Source organism: Lissotriton vulgaris, unplaced genomic scaffold (assembly GCF_964263255.1).
Source record: "Lissotriton vulgaris unplaced genomic scaffold, aLisVul1.2 SCAFFOLD_1981, whole genome shotgun sequence".
Taxonomy (NCBI): Eukaryota; Metazoa; Chordata; class Amphibia; order Caudata; family Salamandridae; genus Lissotriton; species Lissotriton vulgaris.
Window position 1 is genome coordinate 308,913 of NW_028240700.1, and position 17,095 is coordinate 326,007.

Below are 17,095 nucleotides of genomic sequence, written 5' to 3' on the forward strand. Positions count from 1 at the left end.
GATCATGGGACTGTGTGCAAACGAGTGTCTGTGTGTTTGTTAAGATATTTAGATGTCGATATATAACCAATCCATTTATCTTTCTCGGTGTACTTTCATATAAGCGTAGCTGGTTCACAAAGGAAACGTTGACAGCTCCTAAACACACGCACACAATCCTCGGGCTGTACCTGTCCCACTCGCAGCCCGTCACATGTCGCGGCTGCATGTCCTTTCCGTTTCCAGCCTCCTCCCTCCCCCCTCGTGAGGTGCACGGCGCTCTTCCTGTCACAAACTCTGCCCTGACACTTTATTACCCCCATGCTCCCCCCGCGGGCTGGAGGCAGCCAATGGGCGCGGCCGCTGCCAGACTCACGTTCAGTGCGTCGACAGCAGGCAGGATGAAGCCATGCAGCCCTCCCAAGCTCCCCCAGGCTGCAGCAGGAGCTCCCGGAGCTCGGCCCTGAACGGCCCCGCCGCCGGGGGCATGGATGGCTTCCTGGGGGGCGGCCCCTTCCACAGCAGGGGTGTAATGGGACCGTCTGGGGGTCACTCTTCCGAAATGGGGGGCCACTCTCCAACCATGGGTGGCAGCCATACTTCGGCTCTGGGGGTGACCCCTTCAGTCTTGGGGGGACACTCCTCGGCCTTGGGGGGCCCTTCCTCAGCCTTGGGGAGGCACTCGCCCACCCCCGTGGCCGCAGGTTACTCCATTATGGACCTGCCGGCCAGCTCGGTGGACCACGGGAAGCCCTGTGCCCCCTCGTGCCACGGCTCCACGGCGCCCGCTCTGGGCTGCGGTTACTTCGGAGGGGGGTACTACTCGTGCCGCGTGGCCCGAGCCCCCCTGAAGGCCTGCTCCCTCTCGGGGTACCCCGCTGAGAAGTACACGGACACGCCCGGGGGCCCGGAGGAGCTTCGCCCTAAGGAGGTGGCCTTCTATTCGGGCTACGGAGGCCCTTACCAGCCCATGGCCAGCTACTTGGACCTCTCCGTGGTGCAGAGCATCGGCGGGGGGCCCGGCGAGCCCCATCCTTCAGACACCTTCCAGCACTGGGGTTGGAATAACCAGGTGTGCTGCCCCAAGGACCAGAGCCCGGCTGGGTCGCCATGGAAGAGCCAATTCACAGGTAAGAAAGTCACCAACTGCGAAGCCCACAGGCCACTTACAAACTGCCCATCGTCACCGGCATAAATAACACAACACGGACCGGTCAGTAGAGACCTGTGGAAAAACGTGAGGTGCGCCTTATAGAGGCCTTAAAGAGGTACATAAATAACAATACAGACCGGTCCGTGCAGACCTGTGGAAATAACGCTAGGTACGAATCACAGAGGCCTTAAATAGGTACATCAATGGAGAATACACTCCACAAAGAAGGAGACTAAATGGTTACATAGACAGCCATTGTAGAACTATCTATCTATCTATATATCTGTACATATTTCTCTATATATGTGTGTATATATGTGTATATATATATATATATATATATATATATATATATATATATATATATATATATATATATATATTTTTTCCCCATGATCTATACATTAAGAAATAACACTCATGACGCACGCACAGACACGCGATGGCAGTAACACACACATAGGTATATCGAAAATTGATGCATATGTATGTAGATATTATGCCCGCATTTATGCATAGATAGATACAGCGACAGATCAACCATTTATGTATTTGTTTAAGATATTCTAGAGTGTGATCAGCGCCCAGAAAACATTCTAATATTTTCCAGAGAAAGTAGAACTGCCTACCTTTGTTGGTACAAAAGATGCACAAATATGGGTAATACTAATTGTGGAGGAGTGAGGGAATAATAGACACAGTTAGTACACGGTGTATGGTAGAGGACTCTGGAGGAGGTAGTTAGCCCCAGCGAGATCACAGGTCACTAGCAGTATACACCAGAACAACAGCCATGCTGCTGGATGAAACAGCATACCTGCACGCACACGTTAACGAGATGCACACATACACTCGCGTGCACACACATACATAGCACGTAGTGTGTGTTTATAAACAGGCACAAATACACGTACATTTGTGTGGATAAATATCAATAGCTAAAGTGAAGTGCTCAGTGCTACAGATATGCACATATATTCATTCACTTAATACATAGGTATACACACACACATATATATATGTGAAACAACAAAACACTTTCCACACAGGCCTCAATACACCCACAATCCTTCCAACCAAACAAAACAGACAGTTCTGTGCTAGCTGTCTCCTAATGAGATTTGGCGCCTCGTCAGGGATATGTGGAGCTATATAAATTCAACTACAAAACATATATCCATACATAAACACACCAAGAAAAACACAGAATATCTATCTATCTATCTATCTATCTATCTATCTATCTATCTATCTATCTATCTATCTATCTATCTATCTATCTATCTATCTATCTATCTATCTATCTATCTATATGTTTGTGTGCTTATTTTCCAGAAAACTCAAGGTACAAAAAATATAATGCACAGGGAACTGTGAAATATGGAAAATATTTCACTAATCACAGTATCATTATAATAACAGCCTCCAAACTCACTGCATCGCTGTACCATTGTGAAGGGATAGCATGATAATGTGGCATACACTGTGCAGCCAAAATGCACATTTTGAGACAATTTTTCTGGTGATATTGTTTTCATCCATTTGACACAGATAGCAGGAACATTTTCGTCAAATCTGCAAACTATGTAGGTTATGTGGTAAATGCAGTAAATCCATAATTATGTGGCGAATGGTGCAGCCACAGTTTGCATCCACTGGTTCCCACTGTTGTTGATTCCTATATCAACAATTTATGAAAGAAAAAACAGACGTTAAAATGGCAATTCCAATCAGTGATACTGTTAACTGTACTTTGAAGAAAACAGAATAAAATGGAATATAAACAAATACATAATGGATAACGTGTGAGATGGTCCTTTATTGCTACTTCGAGGTTCTGGGGACATTTACAAACCACTCAGCCTTTGGCCTCATGGTTTATTATGTCATCAAAACGACTCAATGGAATATTGAACCGTATTAGTCAGTTACCTGCTATATATAATCTCTCTACATATATTTATATATGTGTTTGCTTCTATCTATCTATTTATCTATCTATCTATCTATCTATCTATCTATCTATCTATCTATCTATCTATCTATCTATCTATCTATCTATCTATCTATCTATCTACTCTATATATCTATCTAGAAACAGAGAAAGATAGAAATGATACGTAACAGATAACTGTGGAATATAGTCATATAATCATGTTTGATACTTGTAACCTGATAACAAATTGCAAGGCCCAATAGTGATTGTTTGTACACAAAGAAAGAAGGAATTACTGAATCCATCCATCAATTTTAAGTTTATATAGTGCTGACCAAGAAGGCCCCTAACCGCTGAGTATGATACACACTATACACTGGCTAATTATTTTTATATTACATTAATTTTTTTTTAGCTTTTTTGTTAGTGCAAGTTTCTACTTTATGGCAATTATGTAACACCTGATAAATATTTGATATCTTGTTTAGGCGATATCAGTAGAGAGCAGACTTCTAATTAGCGAGTCATGAAGAGTGACTGTCTCAATCAAATTTTTTATTAAAAGAGCCCTTTTTTTGATTTTTGATTGCTTTTGCTTCGCTAGACAAATGTGCAAAAAAAAAGTCACAAAAAGGTACCTGCACACGTCTGTTTGATATTAAAAACGTTTATGCAGATTAGTAAAGCAGGTTTTTAATGGGGAAGCAGAAGTTGCATTTTCTATTGTACCATCTGTAGGAAATTTGTCAAGGAAAAAAGAAAAATGTGCTGGATGGATGAACACGAAGATTGACTTAAAGGTATAGGCCAATTTTCCATGTGTTCTTCATTTAATTTTAATGTATATCCACCTGCTTTTTTAATATCCTTTACATTTTGACATTGAAAAACAATGTCAAAGGAGTGTATTACTATATTGCTAATTGGTTGCTTAAACCGGAAATAGAGGTACACGGATTTCAAAAGCCGGATCTGAGCTGGTAGTCTGATTGGAGTGAACATTTTCGATCAGGCAGCCATTTTGAAGTCTGCCAACTGCAAACCTGGTTTGCATCGACAGTGTGAAAAATTATTCAGGAATATATGAGTGCGGGCTGGGCGCACCTCACTGCCACGATGCAGCAAGGTAGCCCCCATATGGATATCCCATTTAATTAGAAAAACATATTTAAGGGGAGGCTCCAGGGATCTGACTTGTGGTTCAAAAACCCTACTATGTAGCACTTAGATTGACTTAACAATGCTTGTCATGGTCTGTAGAACTTGTTTCAATTTAAGTACCATCATAGGTATGACTTATACATGAAGATGATGAGTCCTGGGCTTAAGTAACAACAAAAGTCCCCCCACCCCCGTGCACCACGTTTGGGCATGCCTCTGGGCACGGTAGGCAGTGGTTAAAGTTTATCATTAAACAATCTAAGAAGTTCACTATGAAACATTATGATTTTCTACTGAGATCACAAATTAACCCAATTTACAAAAAGAAATGAATATTCAATCGAAATATTTTAAAATTAAATAACATTACGGTTACACTCCTAAGAATAGAAGGCACTGACATTTGCCATGTATGGTTACCTATGTAACCAACCTTCCCACAATGCATTGTTGGATATGATGTTCTTTTTCTGTGGGCAATAATGATACACACATGGGTTTAACCATAATCAGAGCAAAAGGGGTTCAATCTGCTCAATGAGGTAACAGCACAATAACTAGGTGAGTATGATCTTCACACACACACACACCCAAAAACATACAACCCCTCACAGAACATCTACCATGGCAGGGGTGTCACGTTTGACTGACAGGGCAGTCTAGTAATAAAATTCATAATAGGCACATCCACAAAGATGAAAACTCGCACTGAAGGTGTATAATGCAATTCTATTTAATAACCCAACAACCTATAATGCGTTTCTGCCATGAATATGGCCTTGGTCAATTTTCCCGGCAAAACTGCACCGGACACTCGATGCATATTCATCTTTGTGGATGCGCTTATTTGGAATATATACATCAAACAGTCATACTAGTGACTCAGTAGGTAAAGTTAAGCAATTCTTCACATTGAAAATGTTCTAGGTTGCTATAAAAGTTGGCGCTATTTGATAAATCTATGGAACAGTTTGCTCACCCATAGCAATACGAGCTAAGGTGTGGGTTGCGAAGTTCCGCCCAAATCCCTTCAAGGGTAAAGGAGTTAAAGGAGGACTTTAAAAAAAAATGAAACTTTTGTTTTAGCTCACAGATACAGTAGAATCTTTGGAATGGATTTACAACAAACTTGTCATGAAAGTAGAAACTTCCTCAAAAAGAGGGCTGTTTTTGATTTGGTGTGAATCTGTTTAATAGCGTTTGAGATATCAACATTCAAAACATTTAGTGAGTGGGTACAAAAGAGTTAAAATTCAGAGATAGACTGTCCATTTAAAGGGGCCATCCAGTGAATGATGTCACAAGATGTCTCAAGCCCCAGTGACACCATCAAACAAAGGAATATGCTTGCACGCCAATTATTGGTAATTGTGTCTTTTTTTCTCTATACTGGAGAGCCCACTTAAACTTGCAAGTGAGAAACTTGAAAAGTTCCTTCAAGCATATTTTAATTTTTCAAGAATGTGACTTGCTGTCAGTGGCTTAATTAATTTTTTCAATCAATTGCGCGTCGTGGAAAAAAATCGCAGAGCAAAGGGAAAGCATGATGGATGGTTTAAACAGCTGGGGGTCGGTGTGGTGGATATGGTAATAGAGGTATGGAAAAATATATGAAAAATAGTCCAAAATGCTTTTAGCATAGACTAAATTCATGATTTTTTCTAAAATTAGTGTGCAAGCAGACACCATTTTGTATTCAGAGACAAGCAGTGTTTCCCCAAAACCATAATTTTCTCAAATTTGAAAATTTCATGAAAGTCACCAATTTAATTTAATTGAAAAAATGAGTAAAGTCATCAAGGCTGAGGCTGAGCGTAGTACCTGTGCAAGCTCCAAGGTGAAAGGTATTGGTACAAGGTGAATGCGGCTTAATCACTGAGAAAAATCACAGTTGAAGGTTGGGTACAATTCAAAGAGCACTAAATGTAAACATTAAATTTGCCACAACACCACTATTTAATTGTTTACGTTTTGTGTTTACTGAATTATAACTAACCAACTAACTGTGAATATCATCACAACCCTCACTCTTGAACGGAAGAGAGCACGCACAGCAGGGATAAGGCGTCTTTGTTGTGTTGGGCCTTCCTCAACCCAGCAAACAGGAGGAATGCGTTTCGGCGGTAGCAACAGCCATTGTCAATCCATGTATGTGTATATACTCACCATTAGTTGGTTATACACACACACACATTTACATATATATAAAATATCTCCTGATGACCCTTCTCTATTGGCTTTTCACTACGGCCCAAGTCTGGTGACACCGGGACAACATTGAAATTCACTATGACCAAATCATCATTTTGACATTTAAATTTTCTTCTGCATTACATTTCACCATAGGAAATAACGGCAGACGCGTTTCGGCTTATACCAGCAACTGGACTCCCTTATATTCTCGTCACACCACCATTTTAACAAAGTTAAGTCTTACCTCAGTTATAGTTCTTCAGGAACCACTAAACCATGAGCCTTATCATGACAATTTTGTTAACGCAAACAAGGTGTCAACATAGTGTCATCAGAAATCTAAATTATAATCAAGTTCCTTAAATGTATACAATGTAAATTCATAGTGAAGCAAGAATCATATATCATTATCTTACTATCCAGTACAATTTTAGCCTAACCAATATATATGAAATATTCCTTAAAAAATCCCAGTTATAGTGCAATTACAAAACAGTACCTAAATCGAGAAAGAACAGTATATCATGGTGGAAAGTGGTACCCTTTAAAGGTATGAGCACAAACATATCAGGATAAATAGGAAATCCCATCCTAATGTGCAAATGCATCACATCTCCTGAATAATCCCATGATGTATTATGGGTTATACATAACTAAACTAATTAAATGTTACAGTGCCAAATTGTCATTTCAACTACATCAATTCAAATCATGAAAGTTCGATCTAAACACGTATGGTCCCAATCAATCCAAAACCAAGTCTTCACATATTAGTAAAGTGCTAATGCATCACAGTACACGAACCATTACCCAATTCCTCCCGTTTAGCATAAAACTCACCCTTAAAGTTCCGTAGTGCCAAGATGCAATTGCAGTTGTACAATTCATATATCGCATAATATATACTCCAAAAAACACACCCTTCTGGGTCAAAAGGTGCTACATCTGCTAAAGCTGTTAATTATTTTATGCATCATTAGTCCAAAACTGTAAACCTCTTCTACAGTATTAAAGTATTGAAGTCAAAAGAGCATGTTGATGATGTATAAAACATGTCCAGGTCCAATACCAGTCCATAAGAATATCAGATCAGAGTGGCACACAAGATTCATATCATTTTTAGGTTTCTAAAGTTGAACATGAAGTTCAGCATCTAAATAATTTACCCAATGGTTTTCTGTTCCCACTAACAAAACCATCCTTGATTTATTCCTCCTTAGTTCCAATTCCCGATCTCCACCGCTAGGATGTGCCTTTACATATTTAATGGCATAAAATCTAAAATCCTTCAACAAGCCAGTATGTCTTTCAATCAAATGTTTCACAATTGGATACTTTTTAATACAGTTCTTAATGGCTCTAATATGTTGCAAAATCATAGTCTGCAAATTCTTGATGGTGCTCAGTTTTGCACATAATTCTTTCTTTTATTTCACTCTCCTGACCATCCAAAGTTCTAAAGGGCTTTTTTTCGTTTACAAATTTACATGCTTTACAGGAACTGCATTTAACAAAGCCAATTCCATCTTTGCCCAACCAATATTTTTTCCCGTCATTCAGGTTGAAAAAAACATTTGTGAAAATATCACCCAGATTGTGGATATGTCATACAGTCATGCTAGGATTTGGACTCACAAAACCCTTAAGTTGCTCATCATGAAATAATATATTCCAGTTTCTTCTTAAAATCTTTTGGAACTCTGATTGTGCCAGTTATACTTCAAGAAGATTCAACCCTTTATAGTCTCTTGACATCTTTTATATTTTCTCTTTCTTTCCATTGATCTGTCATTATTGTATAGCATTAATTCCCTGATTATAGAACTAGCTCTATCTATGGCAGCAATCAAAACCTCTTTCAGATATGCACAAGCTTTAAATCTTTGTCTCATTACTTGTATTTCATTAGCAAACTCTTCATCCATAGAACACATTCTATACACTCTTAAAAATTAACCATAAGGTAGCCTCCATTTTAAGATTTTTTGGGGATCCACTATTAGCATGAAAAGTGGAGTTAGCCGCTGTTATTGTTCTGTGCACTTTTGTATGAATCTTACTTTCCTTGACACAGAAGCTGACATCCAAAATGTAATACGATCTTATCTTGTATATATATATATATATATTTCTCGCTCCTTTAATCACAAAAGAACAGGCATGCAAGGGACATTGTGCAAATCACCCTGTTTGTTACTCCTGCCCTAAGGTAACTATCACTCACGCACTCGCCTTGCTAATTACCCCACATGTTACATCACTCATGTCATCTTCAATGACCTCCTTGATAATATCACAGCAACATTTGCAATTAAATTGTTGATGAGAAAACTGTGTGTGGCGGAGGCACGAATTATAGTTACTTTAGGGCACGAGTTATAGTTATTTGAGATAACTATAACTGGTGAATTTCCATGGTTTTGTGCATGTAAAATCTGAGCCTAAATATAACGTCCCTGTAAACTTTTTTTTCCAGTGAATTTCTAAAGTTTTTAAAATTATATTTCCTAATTATAACATCCTTGTAACCCTTGTTTTTTTAGTGAATTTCAACATTTCCTCATGCTATTTCCTAACTATAAAGTCCTTGTAACCTTTTTGTATATATATATGTGTATATATATATATATATATATATATATATATATATATATATATATATATATATATATATTCACATATATATACACACACTATGTGGTTCCTCTGTATCGGGACGCACAGCTACTACTGCTGATACCAAATCTCTTTCGGAAATTACACCCATAATTCTATCATTACAACAGAGGGCGCTTATTTGCAGCAACCATTAGAATCCTTATGTTGAAATATATCATGGACCCTCAAACAAAACCCCCTGATGGCTTAAATTTTGATGAGGAATTGGTTGTCAATATCACCTTAACACTAAGTGGATTTATCAGCAACTCAAAGTTCTTCTAGGTGCCTTTTTGCACACCTGTTTGATTTGATTATACATTTTTACTAGCATAGAGATTATCCCACTCAGGCACACAGACAAATACTCTCAGTTAGATTCTGGATGAACCCACACTACCACTACATTTTACAAACCACACGGTACGAATCGACACATAATCGTATACAATAGACCCAACTTGAGCAAGACTTCACATATGGATACTGCAAAAGCTATGCTCCTAAGACACAGTAACTTTTTACTACTTAATAATTAAGAGCACCGAATATATTGGCCATCCATAGAAATTGTTAAAACCTGTATCATATCAGTGCAGTCTACCAAACCAAAAGGAGGTATGACGGCATAACTTTTGTGTGTTAAAAATAAAAATAATGTTAATAATATTAATTGTACTGTTACCAATGACCGACTCCGGAGGGTTTATCATGACAAAAGAAATATTTATCTGTGACAATGAAAAGAGATTTCTTAGAAATATTCACAGTTCAAGGACTTTAAAATATCTATCAAATAACAGTTATCTCTTGATCATGGAACATTAAGCTTTTTCACTGAAAGTTTAGCGCCGAACAAATGTTTTGTTACCTATTGAATGTAATTTTACATAAATATATATATATATATACACAAATGCATTTTGGTGCTCTGAAGACGAAGTTCTGCTTATATATATATATATATATATATATATATATATATATATATATATATATATATATATATATATATATATATATATATATATATATATATATATATATATATATATATATATATATACACACAAATCTCTCTCTATATATATAAATAGCCACTGTGTAGGTATGTTTGAGTCACACTTTCCATTTTGATTTGCCTATAACGTTTGGCCATGTGCACAGATTTGTATGACATTTGAAAACCGGTGAAATCAGTCAGCTATGTTTTTGCATGGCAAGTTTTGTGAAGATCCATGCATTAGTAAAAAAGTTAAAAGGGGTTAAAAAAAGAGTGGATTCCTATTTAGCTTCCATAGAAAATGTTGATCTCATTTAAAGCCTGAGTGGATTTACTCCAAACTTAGCATGAAAGTAGATCTTAATTCAAAATATGTGTTTTTTTGGTTTGGTGTGTTCAGTTGTTTTTGAGATATTACTGTTTGAAAAAGGTGCAGTGAAGGCATTAAAGTCTTAACACTTTTGTATAGCTCTACTGCTTAAACTCGCAAGTTAATCTTGGTAATCACAGATTCAGATTTTAAGACAGTATTATTGGCTAGGTTATGGCTGGAATTATTTTTTAGACCATACTGGCATGCGAGTTTCACACTGTGAAAAAGAAATGTACACAACCATGGGCCCAAAAGTGGCCCACCGCTGGGCAGTGGTTATGGGTACCCAGACATGTGGAAAGCAATGTTTTCAAAGGGCGATTCACAAGTTCGAGGTGACACGCGAGCACACCAGCGGCCATTTTAGGTGCTGACTTTGGCGGCCATTTTGTGCTTGACTCACGAGTTCCTTCCAACTCGCGAGATCCAGGCACGGAAACAAAGGTCGGAAGGTCGAAAGTAGGGTGCAGTGCCAGCACGCATGTCAGGTCCTGTGCCCAACCCCCAATGATGGGTGGCAGTGGCATGTTGGGCGCAAGGTCTGGATACTTGCCAGTTCGTGCGGGCAACCCCAGTTGTTCACTGCTAAAGGCTATGCGTAGCATGCTTTGGAGATCCTTGGGTGATTGGGCTCATGGACTGGCTGAAGGCAGTGCACAGCAGGGGTTTAAAATAGGTAAATCTTAGTAAAGCCACTGAAATTCACTGAAAAAAGACAGGCAAAAAAATGAGGTAAGTTTGAGATTCAAACATGCAAAAACACTGAAATTAACTAGTTATGTCGACTGCCATGAAAAAAAAACAAATATTTGCCAGCGGCTGAGTTACAAAAAAGTGAACTGAAAAACAACATGGCTGTCGAGTTGTGTATTATGTGCATTATATATATATATATATATATATATATATATATATATATATATATATATATATATATATATATATATATATATATATATATATATCTGAAACAAGGTTTTGAACCACTGCCTTTGCGCCACACACCTCGGGTGCTTCCTGAACGCAGTGGTGAGCCGCGTAAACTTCCCAAGCACAGTCCACTGTAAATGTGTCAGCCGACACAAACAGGAGCACACCGCAAGTCCATGCAAAAAATGTATTTATTTTTTAAATGGAAAACCCCCCTCCAGCGTTGACAGACACGTTTTGCCGCTCTGGCTTTGTCAATGTCAATGACTTTGATAAAGGTACACCATTTGAAAGTGAATAAGTGTTTACAATCAATGGTAAACATGAAAGAAGACTCAGTTAATGCTAAATGCAATACTTTCACGTCGGCCATCTTAACATGTAGTTCAGTTTCAATAAATGCACCATATTAAAAGCAATTTCCGCCCGAATCGAGGCACATCATTCCATTTTCAGAACAGAAACATTAAAAGGATAAGATTATATCAAAGTAGTGCATTTGAAAAAGGAAAAAAGAAGGAAAACCAAAGTAACAATATACAATACTATTTGCCTTTGGCTAAGTAGCACAAATTGGTTTTAATAGAGTATCTTGCCTCCTTTTGCTCCATGTTTGAACCCAGCTCATTCAGGGCTATAGCTTTAGCACTTACGTCTGCCTTTTCATTAAATTTAAGATGAAAATATAACTCCTTAAGTCGATATTAAATAATCATGAGAGACACCACTACTACTGTCACTGTATTTACAATGGCATTGGAAGGCAAATAGGCACAGAGAGGAAGCATTGTATATTGTTACTTTGGTTTTCCTTCTTTTTTCGAATGCATTACTTTGATATAATCTTATCCTTTTAATGTTTCTTTTCTGAAAACGTAATGATGTGCCTCGATTCAAGCGGAAAGTGCTTTTAACATGGTGTATTTATTGAAACTGAACTACATGTTAAGATGGCCGACGTGAAAGTACAGCATTTAGCATTAACTGAGCCTTCTTTCATGTTTACCATTGATTTTAAACATGCACGCGCACTTTTTCACTTTAAAATGGTGACACTTTATCAAAGTCATTGACATTGACAAAGCCAGAGCGGCGAAACGCTCCTGTCAACGCTGGAGGGCGGTTTTCCATTTATGAAATAAATACATTTTTTTGCACGGACTTGCGGTGTGCTCCTGTTTGTGTCGGCTGACACATTTACAGTGGACTGTGCTTGGGATATATATATATATATATACACACACACACACACATGCACACACATATGTATATATACACACACATATATAAACGCACATCATATTTATATATATTTGATGCAGTCTTAGCCATTCCGCTTTTAGTATTCTCTCTTGAGTATCCCATGCAAAAAAGTTCTTGAAAACAAATTTGAAGAATACTTCATAAACTTTGAAATTCTTTACCTATATTGATAAAAGGTAGTTGGGCATTGCTGAAACATTGCCAAGTTACGAGTGATGTTCATATAAACTACCAGAATCATTGATATTTGCTGCAAGGTGACCAGTACAACAGTGACATCTCAACTGTTATCAAAACTAGTATCACTAATATGATGTCAGATTAGTACGATTTTCAATAACCAAACCTCAATGACTTCACTACTTGCTCTGTTTTTTCTTTTGGCTTTTTCCTTTCTTTTCATTCCGTGCCAGGATTCTCCGGTAGTAATTGAGCGCGTAATAAAACAACATATAACATAACATGACTCCTTCTATACTTTCCTAGTAGATTCTGCATAGTCAATACACAATGAACAACAATTAAAAATATCTACATTCTGTGATAAATAGGTTAAAGTAAAGGAGAAAATACATCACTCGTCTTCTATTCTTAAAAATGTAGGAGGATAATGTAAAGTAAGTGTTTATCGGGTCTGGCCTAGACTCAGCTTTAGATGTCTCGTTAGCGTAATGTAATTACAAAAAATCATAAATATAGAATACATACTTTAATATATCCCCCATCGTCCTTTGGTCTGTTCAACTGTTATTCACATTTTGCTTCCACCAACCACAGCCCTTTTCAGTTACTGGCTATCTTGTATTGTGACAATTCTTTTCCAGATTACGTGTACATTTTCCTACAATAAAAGTGCATTTCAGTGCCTGGGCTAGTGAGCCAGTACATTGCTTTGCCAATCCCATTTTCTTGTAATTTTATATCCTTTAAAACATTTTTTTTAATCTTTTGTGTTTAGACTGTCTTCATGTTACAGTAATTCAAAGGCAATAGTACATTATATTTGTTCCAAAACATTCATATTTTTCTGTGATGTGCATTAAACCAAAAAGAATTAGCAAAGCGAATAGGTCTCACCCTTTGGTCGTATTGGCTTTGCCTATGGTTTTTAGCCATGCTGTACAACATTCCTGATACTGTGCAGCATGACCAAAGAAAGCCAAGTACTAAAATGCCCTAAGATGTAGCAGTCATCATTGTTGAATCGGGAAATTAAAAAAAAGCTGTTTTTTAAGCATAGGTGGGAGGAACAACACAGGGTGAGGGTTGAGGTAGCAACAAAGATGTCCAGTGTGATGGGGTGGGGGGTTGCGACGCAGTGGGCATGTGTGGGGTGAAACACCGTGTGGGGAGAACAGAAGTGATAAGGATGGCAGGAGTAAGATGGAGAAGTAGCAGGTAAGAGAGAAAGGGGGCACAGGGTGAGCAATACAGGTGACAGCGCAATGTGGAACGGGCAGGGAGAGGCACATGGGTGAGAAAGCAATGGAATGAGTGTAACATGGAAGAAAAGCACATATGCGACAGAGCAACATGGAGTGCAGGGGAAGAAAAGTACATGAGAGAGACGGCTGGAAAGCACATGCACTCTCATCGAGTACTCAACCCAAAAGAAACAATCATTGGCAAATCCAATAGGTCTTGCATATGCAAGATCTATAGGCTTTGGCAATATGATTTTGCAATATTGTACACACGTGCGGCTGCTGTTCAGCATGGCTAAAAGTTAGTGGCATGAAGTGTCCTAGAGTGGCGTGGGGGGAGTAAAGGGTTGTAGAGTTGAGTGGAGGGAGTAGAGTTCTGTGGCAGAAAGGGTTGTAGAGTGCAGTGTCATACAGTGCAGTGGCGTGGAATGGCTTGCAGTGGCGTGGAGTGGCATAGAGTGGGGTGGAATAGGGTGGAGTGGGTTGGACTGGATTAAAGTAATTGGGTGTATTGGAGAAGGGAGGATTGTAGTGGGTGGACTGGATGGGGTGGATTGGAGTGGGGCAGATTGAAATGGGGTGAGGTGGATTAGAGTGGGTTGGGTTATATTGATTTGGGGAGGGGTGGTGATTTAGGGAGGGGTGGATTGGGTGGTGTGGATTGGATTAGTGTAGAGTGGTTTGAAGTGGGGTAAATTAGAGTGGAGTGGAGGGGTGGTTTGGACTGGACTGGAGGGGGTGGATTAACTTGGAGTGGGGTGGGTGGATTGGAGCGGGGTGGATTGGACCGGAGTGGGGATGACAGGATTGGGCTGGGGTGGATTGGATTGAAGGGGGTGGATTAGAGTGTGGTAGGCTGGGTGGATTGGATTGAGTGGAGTTGATTGAACTGGGGTGTGATGGATTGGATTGTGGTAGAGTGAGGCGGATTGTACTGCAGTGAAGTGAGGTGAACAGAATGGGGTGGATTAGACTGGAGTGGGGTGGATTGAAATGGGGTGGTGTGGATTGGGGTAGGACGGACTGGAGTGGGGTGGACTGGAGATGGGCGGACTGGACTGGGGTGGATTGAATTGGAGTGGGGTGGACTGGAATGCAGTGGAATGGAGTGGAGTGGATTGGACCAGAGTGCGGTTGACAGGATTGGGGTGGGGTGGGGTGGATTGGTTTGGAGTGGGGTGGATTGGAGTGTGGTGGGCAGGATGGATTGAAATGAGTGGAATGGATTGAACTGGGGGCTGGGGGGGTGGATTGGATTGTGGAAGAGTGGGGTGGATTGTACTGCAGTGAAGTTGGTGTGAACGGGATGGGGTGGATTAGACTGGACTAGGGTGGATTGGGGTAGGGTGGACTGGAGTGGGGTGGACTGGAGAGAGGTGGACTGGACTGGGGTAGATTGAATTTGATGGGGTGGACTGGAGGGGATGGACTGGAATGGGGTGGGGTGAATTTGAGTTGGATGGATTAAATAGGCATGCAGTTGACTGAAGTGGAATACATTGGAGTGCAATGGGGTGGATTGGATTGGATTGAGTGGAATGGGGTGGGGTGAACTGGATTGTGGTGGGGTGAATTGGATTGGGGTGGGATGGGATGGATTGCAGTGTCGTGGGGTGGATTGGAGGTGGTTAGATTAGGGTGAATTGAATCAGTGTGGCGTTGGGTGGATTGGATTAGAGTTGGGTTGATTGGATTGGAGTGGGGTGGATTGGATTGGGGTGAGGTGGATTGGGTTGGATTAGATTGGGGTGAGGTGGATTGGAGTGGGGTGGATTGTTTTGGATTGGATTGGGGCAGATTGGAGCGGGCAGATTGCTTTGGATTGGAGTGAGGCAGATTGTTTTGGGTTGGAGTGGGGTAGATGGCTTGGATTGGAGTGGGGCAGATGGCTTGGATTGGAGTGGGGCAGATTGTTTTGGGTTGGAGTGGGGCAGATGGCTTGGATTCGAGTGGGGCAGATTGTTTTGGTTTGGAGTGGGGCAGATTGTTTTGGATTGGAGTAGGGCAGATTGGAATGGGTTGATTGTGTTGGGTGGGAGTGGGGCAGATTGCTTTGGATTGGAGTGGGACTAATTGATGTAGGACAGATTGGAGTGGGAAGGCTGTTTTTTGGATCAGGGTGGGGGAATGGATTGGAGTGGGGTTGATTGGATTTGGGATAGGTGGAATGGATTGGAGTGGGATTAAATGGATTTGGGTGAATTAGATTGATGTGGGGTGGATTTGATTAGAGTGGGGAGGACCGTGGCGAATTGGAAGGGGGTGAATTGGAATGGATTCGGTGGATTGGGGTGAGTTGAATTAGATTGGAGTGGGGCGGATTGGTGTGGGGCAGATTGTTTTGAATTGGAATGGGGCAGATTGGAGTGGGGCGGACTAGAGTGAATCAAACTGTTTCGGATTGGAATGGGGCACATTGGAGAGGGGCAGACTTGAGTGGGGCAGATTGGAGTGGATTGTAGTGGGGCAGATTGTTTTGGATTGAGTGGGTACAAATTGTTTTGGTGTGGAGTGTGGTAAATGGGAGTGGGGCAGATTGTCTTGAATTGGAGTGGGGTAGAGATAGAGTGCAGAAGATTGGAGTGGGGCAGGTTGTTTTGGATTGGAGTGGGGTGGATTGGATTGGTCTGGGGTGGATTAAATTGATTGGGGCGGATTGGTGTGGAGTGAGATGGGGTTGATTGACATGGATTGGAGGGGATTGGAGTGGGGTGTACTGCACGATTATGTGTTAAAGCATAATTTAAGAAATGACACATAAGAAAGAAACACAGGTGCTTTGCATTGGGAGCAGCGGACGGGTACTGATTAAGTTGAATCGACCAGTGCTTGGTCACTACTCCTGCCTAGACGAATTACGAGGCTATAAAGAAGAGTGTCACACAAGACAACAAATGGTAAGCAACAGGAGAGCTCCAAACCATTTTCTGTATACAAGAGTGTCTTGCAAGCGAGATGCATGCGCCTACACATGCTCTCACTGGCTCGACCCTAAAAAGTAGTGCTTGAAACGCACGCAGTA

At 40.3% G+C, this 17,095-nt stretch overlaps 1 protein-coding gene across 1 annotated transcript in view; it reads left to right on the forward strand.

Moving 5' to 3' along the window:
* Nucleotides 1-388: 388 nt before the first annotated feature.
* The window catches only part of LOC147672901 (homeobox protein Hox-B13-like), a 38,027-nt gene continuing 21,320 nt past the window's right edge, over nt 389-17,095 (forward strand). The window contains exon 1 of the mRNA XM_086947934.1: nt 389-1,109. Within this exon, the coding sequence (XP_086804060.1) occupies nt 389-1,109 (721 nt within the window). The remainder of the gene's footprint in view (nt 1,110-17,095) is intronic.